At 40.2% G+C, this 20,804-nt stretch overlaps 1 protein-coding gene across 3 annotated transcripts in view; it reads right to left on the bottom strand.

The window, feature by feature from the left end:
• Positions 1 to 7,207: 7,207 nt before the first annotated feature.
• Positions 7,208 to 20,804, bottom strand: part of wu:fa11c10 (protein FAM110B) — a 32,311-nt gene continuing 18,714 nt past the window's right edge. For all 3 annotated transcript variants that reach the window (XM_007249927.4, XM_022677384.2, XM_049462855.1), the window contains one exon: positions 7,208 to 11,883. In XM_007249927.4, the coding sequence (XP_007249989.1) occupies positions 10,009 to 11,382 (1,374 nt within the window). In that variant the 5' untranslated portion in view covers positions 11,383 to 11,883 and the 3' untranslated portion in view covers positions 7,208 to 10,008. The remainder of the gene's footprint in view (positions 11,884 to 20,804) is intronic.

A 20,804-nucleotide genomic window follows, 5' to 3' on the forward strand; every position in this document is an offset into this window, starting at 1 on the left:
AGATCAGGGATGATAGCGTAATGTGGTTGTGGCCCAGTGGAAACCCATTACAGTGTGATATTTGTGAGAGTGCACATGCATTAAACAACATTCAGGGCACTTTCTCTCTTTCTCTCGCGCACAAACACACACACACACAACCCAATTCTGCCAGAAGGCACAGCACCCAGTTTAGCTAACGCACAAACACGCAAACATACACTACCCATCTGCCCCCCCATGCGTCTAATCAGCTTATCACCACATATCCCTCTGGCCGACAGTGGGTGAGTGTGTCAAGCTGTGACATACATTGACGGCGGCTGCTGCTTCATTTTCCACTGATCTCGGCGGTGCGGCTTACATAAGCACACACTCACCCTGTTCGTCCACCTCCTCCAAAAACCAAACTACCCTCTCAGTACACATGCTACAGCTGGATTTAGCACACTGTGCTAAAACTTAATGGTCAAATCACTGGTATAAGGGTGTCAGCCTCATACTTTTATTTATACCACATATATATGGTATATATGGTGTGTATATATATATATATATATATATATATATATATATATATATATATATATATATATATATATATATATATCAGTTATATGTATGTATGGTGTCCACTCACCTTATACATACACTATACAGGTGCTTAAATACATACAAAATACATACAATTATAGGCTGTGGGAACAGCTGCTAACTGTGGTAAATACATAATGGTAATCAGTGGATTTTACACGTAAATTAGTGGTCTTACAATTAATCACACCTTTTCTTCTTCTAAGGACGATGCTTTAATAATAGGTATTTAAATGTAAATTAAAGAATCAATGTTAGACTGTCTAAATGAAATTATGTCTCTATTATATTTATTTTTATTTCTATTATAATTTTTTTATGCTATTACTCCCTTTTTAGGAGAGGCGCAAAAATGTTTGAGATCATTCAACAACTTGAGTGTGTGTAAAATCCATATATCAGCTTAAACAAAAAGTAAGCAACACTGCTGCTGCTGCAGCTCGGCCAATCAGCTCTCCCTCCTGCCCTGCCTCTAAACCCATACATCACCCATTGCCCCTCCCAAACTACCCTTCCCATTTTTTTGCCCTTTTCAAGTTGGAACTGTAGGTGGAATCAGCAAAAAATCAGGGGGTTTAGTGCCCCTTTAAAAAATGTAGGTTCTCTCTCCGAGTAAGTTACCGATGATTAATCTAATGTGAAAATGATGCACGCAGTTCATTATTATTATTTTTCCAGTGTGGGCTGCACTGACGAGAAAACCTCACAGGAGGTCAAAAGACTCTCTTTTTATCTAAACCTTTATTTCTCAATATGCTTTCAGGCATCAGTGACACCAACACATTCCTGGATGACTAAACTCATTGGCATGCAGAGAATGACTCCTACTCCTTAATCACTCTCCTGCCATCCCTCTCTCTGGTGTATCACTCACCCCCTTTCTCATCCTCATTGACTCTTCCATTTCCCTCTCATCCCATCATCCCCCTGCACCCGCTGCCCCCCTTCCTTCCCTCTTCTCTCCCTCACCATAATTCTCTGACAGCTGAAGGCAGGACGTAACTCAGATGTGGCCCTGACCGAGTGGCTCTCGCTGTCAAACACAGAACCTTTGCTGAATCACCACAGCAGAGCGCTAATCTGCTTACCTTTCAGCTGCAGACTCCAAACCATGAGGCACTGAGGTGCTACTGAGGAAAGGAAGCCTTAGGAAACACACTGACACAAACACTCAGACACTGAGATCTGCACTGACCACTTTGTAGTGGATTTTTGTTGTATTTACCTGAGTTTTTTAGTTGTTTCCCAATATCATTTTCCACGTCCGTTATCGATACTGCAGCCTTGAGTGTCTGCTGATACTATTATAAGTCAGATACCACTTTTCTTTCTTAAACTAAATTACCCTTGTGAAAAGGATGAACACTTAAGGGTAGTAAAGTACATTTTCTGTTTCATATACTATAACAAAACACATCAAATATGCTTTCTCTGAACTTCCATGAAATATATAAAATAAGAGACTATTTTAGTTTCTGGATCAGTTTCTCTGATTTTGCTATTTATAGGTATATGTTTGAGTAAAATGAACATTGTTGTTTTATTCTATAAACTACAGAAAACTTTTCTTATGAATTCCAAATAAAATTAGTCATTTAGAGCATTTATTTGCAGAAAATGAGAAAAGGCTGAAATAACAAAAAAAAAGATGTAGAGCTTTCAGACCTCAAATAATGCAAAGAAAACAAGTTCATATTAATAAGGTTTTTTAAGAGTTCATAAATCAACATTTGGTGGAATAACCCTGATTTTTAATCACAGTTTGCATGCATCTTGGCACATTCTAGTCCACCAGTCTTACACACTGCTTTTGGATAACTTTATGCCACTCCTGGTACAAAGATTAAAGCAGTTCAGCTTGGTTTGATGGCTTGTGATCAACCATCTTCCTCTTGATTATATTCCAGAGGTTTTCAATTTGGTAAAATCAAAGAAACTCATAAATTTTTAGTGCTTTCTTATTTTTTCCAGCACTGTTTTTTAAGCAATACGCTCTAAATTATACATTATGTTAATAGAAAATATAAGTATTGTCAGTAAATATGGCTCAAAGTGCATTTTAGTGTAGTTTGTGTGCATTCATATTTCTGTGTATATAAAATAAGTCAATACTGTTACATAACTTGGGTTATTGCAATTGGTCAATTTAACAGTCGAGATTTCATTTTTTTTATTTATTGAGGCAAAGGCATGTCAAGAAGCAATACCTAGCTTGTAGTGAGAACCTTAGTTCTAATACATAATGGTGTCTATTTATCATACTTACTAAAGGTGTGTTCAGTGACCTTCCACAACTCTATGTGTGAATTTGAGGGTGTTTTTTTAACACCATGCATATTTAAAACACATCATGAGACTCTATGCACCCCATGCCAACAAAGAAAGCACAAGTGGACCGAAGTAAGGCTAAAGAGAGTGCTGGATCAATAATTTATGTCAGAATGAGATTCTACAGCACCTGCTTGAGCAGCTATATGCAGCTGTGCTGGCAAAAGGCTGAACCAGCCGCTGGCCCTGGCACAGCGAGGCGGCCTGATGTGCCAGCAAGAAACTCTACCAACTCCGGCCAGACTGCTTCCAAATCCCCACTCGGCAGAAACAGCAAAAAAAAAAAAAAAAAAAAAAAGAAGATACGTTGAAACTCTTTCAGAAGTCAAGGAAGGAAAAAGCAGCTTCACTTAGGGGATGCTGGGAATTGATGTCCAGATCTAGCAGGAAGGCAGGAATGGATCTACCATATTTCTCTTGAAGGCCTCAAGCTCCCAAGAGTCAAAGTAAAAGCTCCTGGTACGAAGCTTAGTGTCACAGGTCGCACTGGATGAATGAACAGTGTATCTGCTGTAAACATTACATTCGAGCAAATCCCACACAGTAAAGAACTCATATACAGTAGTGCTCAAAATAATAGCAGTGCCTCAAGAGCAGCGAGATAAATCACTGTTTTTGTTAAAATTTCAACCTCTACACCACAAGTAATTTTTTGGAGGGTATAATAAGGGCATAGAAAACTAACAAACCCAACAGGCCACCCATGCATACTGCAGATTCTGTGAAATTGAATGATTAACTGAAAGGGGTGTGTTCAAATAAATAGCAGTGGTGAGTTCAATTAGGGAGGCCGTCAATTAGGGAGGGCATTCTGGGAAAAAAGGGTGTTAACAGGTGATCCTTATTTAAGGAGCAAGGCAACTAACATGCTGGCTGTGCATTTGTCCTGAAAAAACAAGAAAAATGGGTCGTTCAAGACACTGTTCTAAAGACGAGCGTTTTTTAATCAAGAAACTAATAAAAGAGGGGAAAACCTATAAAGAAGTACAGTAAGTGATTGGCTGTTCAGCTAAAATGATCTCCAATGCTTTGAAATGGGAAGAAAAAACAGAAAAACGCGGAAGAAAAAGAAAAACAACTCCTCAAATGGATAGGAGAATAGCCAAACTGGTAAAGGCTCAGCCAATGATCAGCTCCAAGAGGATCAAGGAAGACCTGCAGTTGACTGTGAGTAGTGGTACAATCAGAAGACGTCTTGGTGAAATCAACCTACCAGCAAGAAGCCCCCGCAAAGTCCCACTGTTAAATAAAAGACATGTGCAGAAGCGGTTGGAATTTGCCAAAGAACACATTGAGTGGCCTGAGAAGAAATGGCGTAACATTTTGTGGACTGATGAAAGCAAGGTTCTTCTTTTTGGGTCCAAGGGTCACAGACAGTACGTCAGACGTCCTGCAAACACAGAATACAAGCCACAGTACTCAGTGAAGACGGTTAAGCATGGTGGTGGAAGCATCATGATATGGGGATGTTTCTCCTACTACGGTGTTGGTCCTATTTATCACATACCAGGGATCATGGATCAATTTGAGTACATTAGGATATTGGAAGAAGTCATGCTGCCATATGCTGAAGAGGAAATGCCTTTGAGGTGGACCTTTCAACAAGATAATGACCCAAAACACACCAGCAAGCGAGCAAAAGCATGGTTCCAGACGAACATGATTCAACTGATGGAGTGGCCAGCACAATCCACGGACCTTAATCCCATAGAAAACTTGTGGGCTGACATAAAAAATGCAGTGCATGAGGCAAAACCAAGAAATGCAGGGGAATTGTGGAATATAGTACAATTGGCCTGGGCTGCAATACCTGTTGACTGTTGCCAGAAATTGGTTGACTCCATGCACCACAGATGTGAAGCAGTTATCAGAAACCGTGGTTTTGCAACAAAATATTAGTTTAGGAAACTCAGCCAAGTTGACTTATCAAGAATTTATTAGTTTGTGCAGTACATTTTTGAGTTTCCAAGAAAAGATGTCAACGCTGCTATTTTTTTGAACATTACATTTCTGACTTTCTGTGAAATATCATTATTATTATTTGAGTTTTAATTACTTTTCCCAATTGTCCTGCTTTTGGAATAGAATGTACTATGTCCCCAATGCATTTATGTTCATTAAAGTACAATTTGTTAGAAGAATTTTGACATTTACTCATTTTTTAAGACACTGCTATTATTTTGAGCACAATATACTCACTGTATATTCCTCATACTAGAAACTCCAGATCTAAGCTGAATTTTTCATTTTTTAATAAATGTCCCAGCACCCATAGTGTTGCATTATAACAACAGCAACTACCAGTACTCAAATTATAATCTACTACTGACAAAGAAACTTAACTATAACCTTGTTTGATAAAGTTTAGAGTTTTATTAAGACAACAATATCATGATGTCACCTCATTATTGAGAGGATCCAATTACATTCAGTTCACATGCTAGTTGGAAGATCCTATGTCCCAATTGTGAAGTTGGAATTACTAGAATTTCAAGTGCTTTTGTTGTTGGAGCAAAATGAAAAATGATGCTATGGATGAAAGGGTTTTGATCTGGTTTCTTGGGAAAACCACACTAGGAACGTAGTTAATTTGCTATAAATACAAGTTAAATACACATAAAACATTTTTTTATTTTAAAAATGTGCACAAACCATTAACAGCACCTTCACTGTTCAACATAAAAATATGCACCATCCAATTCTAACTCTGAAATCTTCTCCATGTTAAATTTAAATTGATCGGATTTTCCCACTTAAAAAAGTTAAGATTTAAAGAGGTGTTTTTATGAAACTTTCAAGTGGAGAACTTGTGTATGCCATAATTCCACAGGAACACAATATGTAAATGTATGTATTTAATTTGGAACAAGTTTTTCCCCAGGGATTGTTTGCACAGATTTTTGGAAAACCCATTATTTTTTTGAATTCCTAATACAAGCATGATGCTGACTATGGAAATGATGAGGAAATGAAAAGATTACTTCAGCAGTTCATACAAACTCTACTGCCTGACAAGCAGAAGAACATCATCATCATCAGCTGTTTGAAACTGATCAATTAATTAAACATGTGGACTCAGCTGTGCTGCTGATAGTTTGGAATGAAAACCTGCAGCCATACTGGCCCTCTGTGATAAGACTGAACACCCCTGACCTACATAAACATGTTTTTACCAGAAAACTGCAACTTACCACCAAATTACTTCTTAAAAGTTTTTCTGCTCTATTAACTTTAAACTTATAACTTTATAACTTATAAACTTATATTTGGACTATATTTAAACTAATGTTTATACGGGTCCTGTTTATAATGGTACTGTCATTTCCTCTCCCCCCCCCCCCATCACTATTGCACTATTGTCTTGTGTCTCTTTTTTCATGTTTGTCTATATCTGTAACTTTTTTTGTTGCACCTTTAGTGTCTCTCCTTCTTTTTTATTTATATTTTTTATCTTGCTGTACTTGTAACTTTGAGAAGGAGCGTATCGTAATTTTAATCTTCTGTATGTATAAAAAAAACCCCGCCATGAAAAGCATCTGCTCTCAGGAGTGTGTTTATAATTAAAGTTAGCTAAATTAACTAAATATAATGATTAGCAATTATTTCTGCTTTTATCAGGAAGATGTGCGTACACGCTGCCAAGAGGGGGTGCTTTTCCTGGTGGGGGTGCTGAATTCATACGTTAGATTAATGATGAGAGCAATGAATCGCTACAATGACAATATATTGCAATAAAAACGGCTTTAGGATAAAATCTTGTACTGCTAACAGACTAGAAAACACAGGACCCAACGCTACTGAGGTTTTTTTTAAAGAGTGGAGAAAATGTAAGTATACAACAGAATTGACATGCCGATAAGTAAAAATAATAATAACCAAATCTGTTTTTATATTATTTTAAATATTCCATAATAACTGATCAGTTTTTGTCATATATGTATTTGTCATATGTACATCATTCAGACATTGCATGCATAATTTGCATAACAGTAAATTTAATGTGGAGTAACATGTTTAGGTTGTAAAGTCACCTTTGGTTGAATTTAACTAATAATAAACAGAAGTACTGAAAACAAATTGTTTATTTGTGTGTAACTAATTCCGCAAATGTTGTTGTAAATCTTTATAGGGTGGGCTTTGATTCATTTTAGCAAACCTATGTCAAACCTGCTCCTACGTCTTTGCCTGTACATACGCAGTATCGACAAAAAAACTACTTGACTTCACTTGAACTTGGAATTAAAAAAAAAAAAAACAATACTTTCATAAATCTGTTTAAGTTTAAATAAAGACATAAAGGTGAATCTTTTGCAAAAATCTTTCTTTATTGACATCTTTAAAAGACATTTTGCATCAGATATTCCTTGCTTTTGATGTGCTGAGCCTCAAGCTCTTAACAAAACTTACCATAGAACCCAAGTCATACTTCATTGTCCATTGAACACGGCTGAGCATATTCTTCTTCATGTGATTTCTACATTGTTGACGTTAGCGTGCATTTGTGTCTCTGTAGCTCTGAAATGTTTGAGTTGTCCTATTGAAGGTATGCAGGTTAAAACGGTTTGGAAGCACATTTAACATTAAACTAAGTTCAGTGATTGCTGACCTGAACTAAAGAAAAAGCAGGTTGGAAAACAGCATTGTGTCTTTCTTCTCTGACCACAAACAAACTGTGTCCCATGGTAACATCTATTCAACATCCTTTCAATTCCAGCTTTCTTTAAAGCAACATTTCTCCCTCATGACTTCATCCATCCATCCATTCATTCATCCATCCATCCATCCATCTCTGCAGTAAAGAGATGTGACTGCGTATCCCCACCCCCTACACAGAACGCAAACCTGAGAGTTTCTGTCCCGACCTGACTCCTGCGCTCTCTCTCGGGTTCTTCCACATCCCTACCTCCTGCGTCCATCCCACACATGACGCAACCTTCTTCACTCTTCACAATTATATAACTCCTCACAGAGAGAGGAAAACACTTTGCTGCACAAACCCAATCCTACCCAATGCCCTGCTGAACACAAAAACAACAACGAAAAAAAAAGAACAGAATCCCACAGAACTTCATTCCTAAATTAGATGCTGAACATACAAATGTTCAAGAGTGCTGGAACGAACGTGTGGCTGCGGGTGCAACTGTGCTTTTGCAAATTGCTTTTGCTGAAATGGCTTTCCACGTTATATTGAGGCAAAAAAAAATTCACCTGTACACAAGTGTGTGTGCATGCTAACGGAAGCGGAAGTCACATGCTGACATCAATATGAATCAATATGAACTGTCCAAACAGCCACTGATAAAGAGAGGAAGTGTATAAAGTGAATATAAGGAAGCTCAGGAGTTCCTTCACAGTATCATATAGTATAGAGTTTCACGCCTCATAGTTTAGAGCGTCACAGACCCTCGATCAACAGAACCTCGTTGTCCTTTGTCCTTTGCATGTTCATTCCTTCTTACACTCGACACTGACAGCTTAAAGATGTGTGTGTGTGTGTGCACAGTGAGCAGGGGTAAGCTGTGTGTGTGTGTGTGTGCACAGGAGTGTTTTACTGAGTGCATGCATGTGCACACGTATGTGGTTACATTAGGGCTGCACAATATCTAAAATCACTGTCATTTTGTTATGCAACAAAAAAAAAAATTCTGTATTAGTTGGGTAAGAAAACAAACATTGATATACCGAAGTATAGCGATATTTTGTTTTGGCATACTTTATTTTTTTTTTTTTTTAATATAGTATTGATGTATAGTTATTAGTTTACACCAAAGCTTGGTGTCAGATAGTGGTTAATTTTGAGTAGTGTTTTTTTTAAACACAACTACTTGTTGGCAGTGTTGTACTCCATTATTAGATCCTGCTGTTGTGACTGCATTAATAAAAGTAAAATATTCTATTACTCAGATTTTCAAAATATGATTATGTTGTTCAATACTATGACAATTTTACTAAAATTTGATTTGAACAAACAATATTACAATAAATCACCTTGATTATCCTACATAATATTTATTGTAGGACTACACAAAAACAACAGCGATCAGCTTTTTTTGGAATTATGACCATGAACAATATTGTACTGTACTGTTTTTGAATAAAATAAGGCATCCAACTAATGTAAAGAATCAGATCAAGGCTTTGTGTTTCTAACACATTTCAAGGCATATTACAATGAAGTATAAACAGTATTGTTGCACTATGATGCTCTTTTTATATTGTGCAGCCCTAGTGTGCGACAGTGAACGTATCTTCAACATAGCCTTCCTGTGTGCTGGCTGTGTCTTTATACTATAATCCCAGTTGCAGCTGACTAAGCACAGGTCCCTGAGACCCTCCTGCTACCGGCAACTGGGGGACTGTGGACTTTCGGATCTTTTCTTATCTGCACTTATTCACCTGGAAGTTACGCCATTACCTGATTCACGCTGTACAAACACACGAGGATTCTACTGCTAAACAGTACCTGGCTGGTTATCATTACAGAGCCCTTACAACTATTAGAAAGCCACAGTTCCCGTATCTCTGCTATTTGAAATAAAGACTAAGTACCTGAACAGCACCATTGCAGCAGGTCTACTGCTGTCTGCTTCTTCAACATCATCATCATCAACATCATCATCATCATCATCATCACTATCATCATCCACTCAGTCTCTCACAGTTATTAGCATTTATATTTTAATTATTGCTTTAAACGACTTTTATATCCAAGTCAATGTGCAGAAGTTCTAAAGCTTGCTCCAGTTCACGCCCTCCTTCTCGCTTTTTGAGGTAAATTGTCATTACAGCCCAAGAAAAGTAAAAAACCTAAAACGGGCCATGTACAACAAAATATTTGCACCAATTAAACACGAATGAGATGTATAAGAACAAAAGTCCTTGAACTTATCGTAAGGCAAAACTAGAATTCTCCATATGGAAAACAAATATACAGTACAAAAATCAGCATCACTTAGAGTCTCAAAAACATAAATATATCATATGTATAAACAAAAGATTCATCAACAAAGGGCATGTTCACGTTCATCACGAGTTCATTCATTAAGGTCTCTTTCCCCTTTATTTTCCTTCTATTTGGAGTTCCAGGGAACACCAAAGGGGGAACACCTACACATTGGATACACTTTGCGTGTCCCGTGCCTGTCGTATTCCATAAAGCCACTTGATGACGCGTGCGTTCCTTTCGATGACCGAGATGCCATAGGGAACACGCTCGCTGGGCCTAGGGGGGGCATCGTCATAGTCATCTTCCTCCGCTTCCCCCCTGCCCTCATCTCCACACTCTGAGCTAGGCGTGCTGACGCTACGGAGCTTTGAGACGGAGACAATGTCGGAGGCGGCGCGGGCAAAGCGCTCCACTCCACCCAAGTCCTCCATCTCCTCAGGGTCCAGCCCGCAGTAGTTAAAGAAGCGCTCCAGGTCAGCAGTGGCCCGCGAGAGCCGGTCGCTTAGGTCCGATTTGGAACGATGCAGAGTTGGATGCTTGCGCCCCGAGCCTCGCGAACTGGCCGAAGAAAGGCGGGTAAAGGCAGGCGAGGCTGGAGGTGGGACACCTGATCGCATGAGTAAGGGGCTGGAGGGCAGGCAGGGCGAGGGAGATCGGGTCGGGAGTGAGGGAGGCTTAGAAGATGGAGGTGGTGGAGGTGGTACCTGTGGCTGGGCGATCTGTGGCTGAACAGTCTGTCTAGGTTTGGGTTGAGGCTTCAGGGGAATCCGTTGAGGCTTCCTGACCTCTGCTTGCGGCCGCACGTCCACCCGCCGAACTGTCACAGAATTTGGGCTCCCATAGGAGGTGCCCTGTGCAGGGAGCCGGGGAGCTCTGGCTGGTACAGGGGGAGGCCTGCGGCTGGGCTCTGGAACAGCAGGACAAGGAGGCTGAATGTGGTTGTTAAGAGGAGAGGAAGTGCAGGAGTTGACAGAATCAGCCGTTGACAGAAGGTGTCCTTTAAAGCTGAAACTTTGTGAATTCTCTGTTGCAGAATGTCCACTCCCCATGCTCTTTCCTCCAGATGAGGGAGATGAGGCCATAGGTGAGGGAGAGGAAGGGACTGGAGATGAAGGCTGGACCCCATCAGAGACATTAATGAGGTTGTTTAGGATCTCCAGGTTGAGTTGTGGTCCCCTGCGGGCACCCTGCCCAGGGCTTCCTCCATTATCCACAAAGTCCATAGGTCTACGTGGGACTTTGCGGGCTGGTGGAGTGTTGATTTTGCACTGCAGCATCATGCTTGGAGAGAGTAGGGGCTTGCGAATAATTGGTGGCTTCACAGGCTCCTGCCTTGTGAGTGCTACTTGCTGGCTCTTAACATACTTGGCCTTGTCAGCCTCAAGGCGCTCCACTGCACTCAGCTTTCGAGCCCCAGGCTCAGGAGCCCTGCGGAAGTAGTCCGGGCCCTTGTTCAGAATGCGGAAAGGCATGGCTGAAGTAAAAGGACCCCCAGCCAGACGGCCATCAGAAGGACGAAGGGTCTCCACCGGCATGGCTGTTTATGTCAGCAACTGTGTAGCTGGAGCTGAGGCTTGTCAGTCCCCCTTTGAGCTTTTAAATGTCCAGAAAAGCAGCAAAAATGTCTTTTATACTCACGCTTTCCACTCTTTCTTTTACCAGGGGTTTTAAGCTCCTCGCCCCCTTTAACTTTCCAACCAGGCTGAACGCTCCTGCTGCTGCTGCTCCTTCTCTCTTTTTTGTTTCAGGTCCTCTTGTCTTTTATCCCCACTCTTTCTGGTGCTGCTCACTGAATGGAGACCTCTGGGAGGGGGTCACTAGAGGTTGCATTCCACATCAGTCCGACTGAGTGACCCACCAGGACAAGGGCAGCCCGTGAAGCCAGGGCTAAGGCTCAGTTCAATCCTCGGTGCTGAAACGAGCCAAGTAACGGGGTAAATCCTGTAAACACAGTGACCTGGTCCGCTCCTTTTACGTACACCGGCAAAAGGAGTCGTCAAAGCTGAAGTTTGTAATCCTGAAATATTCTTTGTGCTCTGAAAAAGAAAAAAGAAAAAGAAAGACACTGTCAGAAAAAAGGAAAAAAAGAAATGAAGAAACTCCACTCACTCCTTCACTTCAACACATACAACGCAGACTAGAGCTCTGTAGAGCAAATGGGGCAGCCGCTTGGTTTTAATGCTCTGTCTGGCTCCTCCTACTACACTCTCAAAGCCTCCAGATGCCGTTTCTCCACACAGCCTATCAGAGGCGAGAGAGGCTCAAAGCATGTGAGAGAAGAAAGGAGGAGAGACTGAACTGTGTTTCGATTGGCCTCTACCAGAGTCTCCAACCAATAGCACCCTTCCCCCACTCACAACAAACACGCCTACTGGATTTTCATTCAAATGAAATTCTTTGAAAGGCAACAAAAAGAAAAAGAAAGAGCAAAGAGGGAACAGCTGCAATCTTTTGCGTTCAGTTGCATCAAACACAACAGGGCTTTTTTTGTGAGAGGAAAACACTGAAACCTCCTCCCCTCCTTCCAATGTTTAGTATTCTTGAGTACATAAAAACAGCTTTGTGTACTGTCTATACAGAGCACATTACAGGCAGATTATCATGTTTTATATGCTGGCCCCAGAGGCTGGATCTAAGCCGAGGCTCATTTAAATCCTGCTGAAAACGCTCATGAGCATCACCTCAGCTCGACTCAGACGGGCAAAAACCCTCTTAAGATTTCCACTGGACTATAAACAGACTCGTCGCTGCTCACTCTGTCTGCTCGAGACCCAGATTAAGTGCTCTTGCTCCATTATGACTTTTGATTCTTCATTCTTCCCAGGTTTCATGGGACCTTTGAGCCAATTCACATTTTTCCCTTCTTCTATTTTTCTCCCTCTCTTTTATTACTTTCCTGAGGATTTGGGTTACATCATAAGAGATGCTCCAAGTCTTGTTTCTTGCCCTTCCTCATCCTCATCATGGTAGTCATGCACATATTTTTAATTAATCTTTTTATAGCCTACCTATGTCTCTGGAACTGTCCCCATTACACCCCTCTCCCCGTTTTCTCTTTAATAAGACAGAGCCGACTCGATAGAAAGAGACAAGATTTTTAAACCATGCAAGGGCACGCAGTCTGGAACTCTAAATACAGCCTTAGGCGTTAATTACTGGATCAAACGCAACAACATCCCAGCATTTAGTTCGAGGCAAAGTAAGCTGAATACATATGGGGCATGCACTGGGCTGATTTAATATAGAGTAATGGTCAGTATGATTCATAACACTATTAAAACAGCTTTTGGGGGCAGATGACCTTGTGGCCAGAGCCTAGACAAACAGAAATATCACCACTCTCACTGAAAACATATATTATATGTTTCTAGTCTTTTAGTTTGAAGCTGCCACTCTGTGTATTCAGTACTGTGCTTATGTATGTTATTGTATCCTCTGAAAAAGCTTAAGGACATCATTATAATACATATAAGTAAATCCAGCTTAAACTCTCTGGTGCAAGTAAAGGCATATGCAGGCACACAAATGTTGAGCTGTCTCTCAATGGCAGGGCTTTTAATAGAAGGCACAGTTGCTTGGGATCTGGCCAGGGTGGAAATGTTGAAGAGGGATCAGACCCAAACAGGTCGTTTGTCACGCCAGTCTGCAGGAACCCAGTAACCATGTGCCTTGTGCCCTTTGCTAGTCACCTACAAAACATGCTAACTGTTTCAGGGTCGCCAGGATTTCATACAAATGTTTCCTAAGTGTTATGAAAATTTATGAAAAAGTAAGTCAGAAAAAAATGCTAAATAAATATTGTTTTCAGATCAAATTAATAGATTTAACTCATCTGATTTTAGCAGAATCATCTTTGATATTCTTTTTTTATGACTGTCGCCAGGCAGGACAAGCAGTGGCCTACCTAGTAAGTGTCTGTGCCACATTAACAAAGTGTACTATAGGTCTGGGAAAGTTTTGGGATAGCAGTATAGAGCTATTTATCACAAAAGCTTTAGGTTTACCATTTCAGATTGTTAAAAAATAACCTTTGAAAGGTTAAGTGTTGTGCCTGAACCAGTCAGCCAACGGTCACCTGTGCCAACTGGTGAGAACTGATTTTGTTTCATACAAGCTGGACACTTGCGCACACCCTTGAATACAGGTTAGTGGGCAAAGGTGTGGCGCAAGTGTAAAAAACATTAAAAAGTGTATTTATATTATTAAAAAAAAGTTATTAGCTGTGCAAACTTGTCAGGGAACAAGAATGAACCCAAAGGAACAATATGTTGTATTACAAGATGAGTGGGATGTGTTAGTGTTCACAAAGAGGAAGCATATGCCACGGAATCGTTGCCAGGCTAAAAGCTTTCACATTCTTCAAAAATGCACAAAACCTTAGATAAAAAAAAAAAACAACAACATTAAAGTGGATAACAAATGCAACTCCAGGCTATGTTCTCTATGATCACGAATCATGGAAAAAACAACTAAGCACAGCACAAACAACAACTGCACAAGTCTGCCTCTGCATTTATGAGGAACACACACCTTATAACTAACCCAAACATATGCCACACACATAAACAGTTCAAATTTCAGTCTGTGGTTTACGGTTACACAACAGCTGTCCCAGCTCTATTTTCCCTCTCTTTTCACATGCAATGCTGCCTTAAAGGTGTGGAAAAGCAGACAATACAACACCTATCTCTCCCCCATCATCACATTTCCCATATTGTGCAACATGTGCCTGAGTCACAGCTCCTGGTTCAGGTACTGGTTCACATTAGACAATCACTACAGAATGAGTCAAACATGCATCTAATGGAGACCGTTGCATGCACGCCAACCCTGAGTACGTAAGTAGTCTGTGACGTCATTGGACAACTTTGGGCACGGGCAGAAGTGTGAACTGAGGCAGATAATATGAGGACCTCAGCACCGTGCCATCTGGGCAGAGAGCATGGAAGGCATGAAGAGAGACAGGAATGAACACATATGGACACTCATGGGGTGTAAAAGGGCACCTAAAATACATTCAATGTGTTAATTGTTTACGTGCACAATTTAAATTAGGAAGATAAATACCTGTTAAAATCACATTTACAGAATAGTGTAACACAAACAATAAAATGAAATATGTACTTTTATATAAACCCAATCCACTAACAACAATTAACCCCTCATCAATGCTGGGCTAGGCTTCATTACAAAGTTTTTTTTTCTGTGTTAGTGTTTACAGAGAGGAAGCATATGGGAATCAATGCCAGGCTAAAAGCTAATGCTAAATCCAGGCTAAAATGCTAATGCATTTTTTTTTTACCATCTCTTCTCTCCACTGGTTGTTGCTCCCTCAGGAAATCAAACAGGATAACCTAAGCTAATTTTCTAACTGGAGCTAAACATTACTACACATTTTTATTGGAAAACACTGACTTAGATTTGATAATGCCAAACATGGGGAAGCAAGTAGGCTAACCGGCTACAATCTCTTCAGCTTGCTAGCAGTAAGCTAACAGAAAAGCCACACAAAAAAAAGCAGAGACACTGTCTAGTAAGACTCTCATAGTGTTAAATCTATGCGTATTATATTTATTTTTTTACAATTATACTGGGTTATTTTATATATTTCACACTTCCAACAGTTATCTCTACCTCTTAAACATGCTGAACATGCTGAAAGAACTGTCTGGTATGTCCTGATAGCATTCAGCTGTGCACTGAACTCTTGCCCCTCAACAGACTCAACCGAACAGCTTAAGGGTTAAAAGCTCGGAACGTACTTCACAGAATTTGGACACTTATTTTCCCTTATTATGTGCAGTGTGGGTTAATCTGTCGTATTCGCTCACTTTAAGAGTGTTTAGGCAACGGTTTTATGACTGAATCTGGACTGGGAAAATGTGACGTCTCTAGCATTAAGCTCTAAAACCACCACTAAAAGCAGCGAGAGACTGTGGGTTAAGCCCAGAAGTCTACAGCTGGAGAGAGAAAGGAAAAAAAAAACACCCCACAAATTCCAGCTGAGAGAAACTACACGCTGTAATTACAGGGGAATTCTGTGAGCTGAAGCAATTTGGTGCTTTTACAATATCTATCAATTACAGCCTGGAGCGAGTCAGACACACGTGAGAGAGAGAGAGTAGTGGAAAAAGAACTATAAAACAGGAGTAATAAAAATAAAGAGTGCGAGAGAGAGGGAGAGAAAGAGTGATAGAAGGAAAGCGAAAGAGAAAAGGAGGAAAGTGGCAAGGCCCTGGCTGGTTGTTTTTACAATTCGCAAAAGGAATTCCTGGAGATAGTCACGTAAATGACGAGGAGTAAAAATAAAACTCTGGTCTCTGGTCAACAGAAGCTAGGCGTGGACCACTGATGAGAGGTTCCTGGAGGTAGACGGGCGACAGAGGTTGGTTTGAAGTGGGGGTACTGACATGCACGCCCAAGTATTTTAGCTTATCTGTACCCAAAAGTCTTGTACACATGAGATTTGGAGACTTGTCGCGGACCTCTCCCTGCTACACTCTGAGGTAAACAGCATTGTTGAAGTACAGTTATGGTTAGAATTGCAGTTCTGAGGTATATTTATAACTGGAATAGCACTGCTGAAGCAAATTCATGATTAGAATTACACTGCTGTATATTGGGTGTTATTGGTTTGTCTGCTGAGATATTAGAAAGTTTAATTTAGGCTATTTTTTTATGGTAAAAAAAAAAAAAAAAACATTTTGTTTAGTTTCGACCAAAATGTTTTTTTATTATTTTGGTGAATCTTTTTTATAACTGATGGAAAAAAGCACTTCTGAAAAACAGAGGTCTCCAAAATCAAGTCATTGACGAGGGCTTGCTAATAAAAGCTGAAACGACATGGGGGAGATGCAGAATGTGTTAATTAAACTCAGGTGGAGTCTGCGCTTGCCTTGCAGGAGAGAGAGAGAGAGATAATGGGGCTTCAACATGCAAGCAGAAACTTTAAAAGGTCATCTCTGTCTCTCCCTATCAGTTTCAAGCACTAGCAACACCAACCAGCGATAAGAACTGTTTGTGATAAGGAGGAGATCACCCATCTACACACAGTCCACCTCAGGGCCTTTACTTCACACTAAACAGCTCATGATTATCTGTTATCTGGCTGCACTGTGAGGCTTCATGAACCCTTTTGTGCCTCAGGTTTTGCAGCGTGAAGCGTTTTATCAGATGGTTTAGATGATGTTGGCTGCAGTAAATGCTGTGGGAAGGAAAGTAATTTATAGTGTTCATTTGCATTCCCAGTACAGGGGACTCACTGTGTTCACTATGTTTGACATTGTTTAATTCATAACATGCCTGGCAACAATCAATACACCTAAAGTATCAATACACTGATATGGTAAAAGTCATGTGATAACAGCCTGTAAATTGATCATGATGTGTTACTTCAGGCAGAAGCTTGGGAACTCTCACAGAGGCACAAGTTGTGAGGTTCTATCTGGCCAAGGTGCTCATGGCAAGGTGCCTTTGATCATTTATTTATATTTATTTAAGTTTTAGTCTGTGGGTGCTACATTTAATTTCTGAAGTTACATCCTAGATTGCATTACAACCCACAGTGCTCAGTGCAAAGGGTGATTATGATAATCATGACCAGCAGTATCTGGCTAGAACTGTCCACATAAATGTGCTACGAATAACTCATTGAGTGATCCCATAGAAGAACCATTTTGTGAGTATGCTTACTACAGTCAGCATTAGATATTTAAAGTAGGTTTTGGTTCATTTCTCTTGCTGAGATATTATTTCTTACAGTGTAGTCTGAGATCTATCTTCTCAACTTCCGCAATAGCGTCTGGATCTACTCCAATTTTCCTGCATAATAGTGGAATACAATGTGATAAGTTATGACTACAATGCTCCTGCAACAAAATCTAAAAAAAGCTTTGCTGACTCAATAAAACACCACCTACTGTTCATTACCTCCATTGTACCACTGACCAGAAATCAAGCCATTCATCTGTGTAACTGCTGGTAGAAAGTTCCTACCACTGAACAATGCCTAATAAGTTTTTAAAAATGAGCTCTAGAGTGCTTTTACATCTACTTTGTTTGGTTTGGACCTACAGTCTTCAGACTTGGTTTGGTCTAAATCTGACTAAAAGAGATCTCAGTCTGGTTTGTTGCATGTGAAAACACTTTTCTAGCTGGTTCAGACTTCTAGACCAATTACAGGAAGCTGAAGCAGGCTATTGTCAACCATTCATATATTAGAAGAAGAAAAAGAACCAATATTGTGCTGAAATCCAAATCCCCAATCAAAATGTTGTACTCATATCATGCAGTAGATTAGGCACAGAAATTTATGCTTGGGACTCCTATATCTACTGTAACTGTAGATTAACGGAATCTAGGCATAATGCTAATCTTCTGCTCATTCTGCTGTGTGACATGAATGCACCTGTAGGGAGTTGGATTTAATACAACACCAGGAAAGGTAATATTCTATAACTAATCAGTGTTAGGTATAGGGAGACACAGTCCATGTAGTCGACGTCAACAAGACATAGCAAAGTTCTTTAGTGAGTTTAGCTCAATAACTGCAGTGTGAAACCAAAACTAACTGAACCAAATGTTTACAATGTAACCAATAGATAAACCTTGGTCGATCATTGATCAGGAACCCTACCTTGGAAGGTATTCCAGCATTTACTGAGGTGTCAGAGAGGACACACCACTACCACACAATGACAGAACACTCAAGCAGTCAACCAGATAAACCTTTTCTTCTACAGCGGCCCTCTATCAGTTTGGGGCGGAGTATAAAGGCCTCTAAACGGCCCTATTCAAACAGTCCAATATGCAACACAGCACAATGCAGCGGCTCCTTCCACCCACAGCAGGACAAAGTCAACTCTGAGCATTGAGCCATTAGAGCGTCAAAGAGTTGTTATAATGAATGCGACCCCCCCACCACCACCTCCTTCTCTCGGCAGCCCACACCCTAGCCTGGCCTAACCCAGCACTGACTGTCTGCGTCTGCGCCCCCGGGACATTCTCAGTATTCATATCTCCATTCATAATTACACCCACTACACGCATCCCACCATGCACAAGAGCGGACCCCAAACTTCATTGCCATTTATCTCTATGGATGCCAACCAACCAACCTATATGATGTACTGTGTGTACCGAAGGCCTTATGTAACAAACAAGCTTGGCTTAAGGCATTCACTTGATCCAATAAACATACAAAATTTGGGTCAACAACAAAAAGAATTGACACCGACCGCACCCACTGCATGTGTTGGGTGGGTGTGTCAGTTCAAAGGCACCAGCTCCTTGATATGCAAAAGAGGAACGGCATATAAAACATGAATAATTTTGTTTGATAATTATTCAAGGCCATCTTTATCTATGTCACAAATTTGTCTAAAATTGTTCTGATTTTTAAATATTGCAAGATGCAGCAATTGTAGTACGGTACATACAGAAGTAATTGTAAGTGTGGAAAAACTAAATATTCAGAAATCAGAATATAATTCAAAACAATATGATAGGCTCTTATTTGTTAATTGTTTTAACTTTTTTAAACCAGAAAACTAGCATGGGAAAATGAGGAATTTAATAGAAATATTTTGAATTAAATGCCAAACATTGTATTTCCAAAACGTAACATTAATGGTATTGGTAATCTTACAGGACAAAGAAAACACCATTTAGGAGCATCTTTTAGGAGCATTTCTATTGGTCCGCTCATTAAATTAACAGATTCAAATTATTTCAAAAGTAACAACATTCATATAACATAATTATATCTACATTAGTAAAGAGAAATTAAGAAAAATATATTTTTTTGTAGGATTAAAAAGGGTTCTTTGTCCCTATTTGGGAGCATGTAGACTCCTTTAGAATTCATATTAATATGGGAATGGGTATTCAGCATAATAAAAGTACTTTTTTAGGACCTAAAGCTTAAGCCAGGCAAACTAAGATGCTAACACGCTAAGCTAACTTTAGATAATCTACAACAAAATAATACCAGTTATGACACAGGAATGCAACTTAATATGCTAGCTCCAAGCTAACATTATGCCTAACATAAGACACTATCTACTATAAAACATTAGCATGCTAATAATCTATCACACAGCAATACATAAAATACAATATGCTGCAGTACATTTGGACATGCTAGCTATTGTTAGCAGTTAGCACCACAGTAGTACTCCCTAGCTGCCCTTCCCATCATTCTCTATTCCAAAAACAAATCAACTGTTACCAAACACTGTGTGTGTGTGTGTGTGTGTGTGTGTCACTGGGATGTCGGCAGAGGAGATAGATTACAGGAAACTGCAGTTTGTACACATCCATTCCTCATGCCCTGATTGTAATAAGATAATCAAATAAGAGCAGGTGGTACAGCTGTCCTAGTGGCCTGAAAAAGACCCCTCATGCAGGCACACAGCCCTGGACAGGCATTTGTTCATATTAAAGGAGAAAAATGCTTTACTCAGAGGCTCGGCCAAAGACTGAAACAAAGGAACCCAAAACCCACATTCTCAATGAGTAATAAGAACACAAGCCTCTGATTCGGTCCTGACTGACTGTTGCGGATATGAGCCAGCCCAAAACCAAAAGCCCAAATCTCAAGGCCAACAGCCTGAAGCTCTTCCCACAGAATGACCTGCTGCTCCACGGCCACACATTCTTCTCATGTCTCCCATTCTCTCCTATCACACTCTGGCAAACCCTTTTTTTCTGAGCGTTGGAGATAAGTCACCTAATTTGGGGTCTTTGGGAGCGAAATCCACCAGGGTCTCATTCTTCACTGTTGAAGTAAATGTAACCTGAAGGTCCCGTGAGAGGACGATGCCATTCAAACAGATGGATAGGAGCTTGGTGATCCATCAGGGGACGGTTAGCGAGCGTGTGTTTCCTCTGCAGATCATGCTCTATTTTCTTTGCAGTCTATTCAGGGCAGGTCACTTGGGGGTGCTTGAGGTCAGTC

Source organism: Astyanax mexicanus, chromosome 13 (genome assembly GCF_023375975.1).
Source record: "Astyanax mexicanus isolate ESR-SI-001 chromosome 13, AstMex3_surface, whole genome shotgun sequence".
In the NCBI taxonomy this organism is placed as follows: Eukaryota; Metazoa; Chordata; class Actinopteri; order Characiformes; family Acestrorhamphidae; genus Astyanax; species Astyanax mexicanus.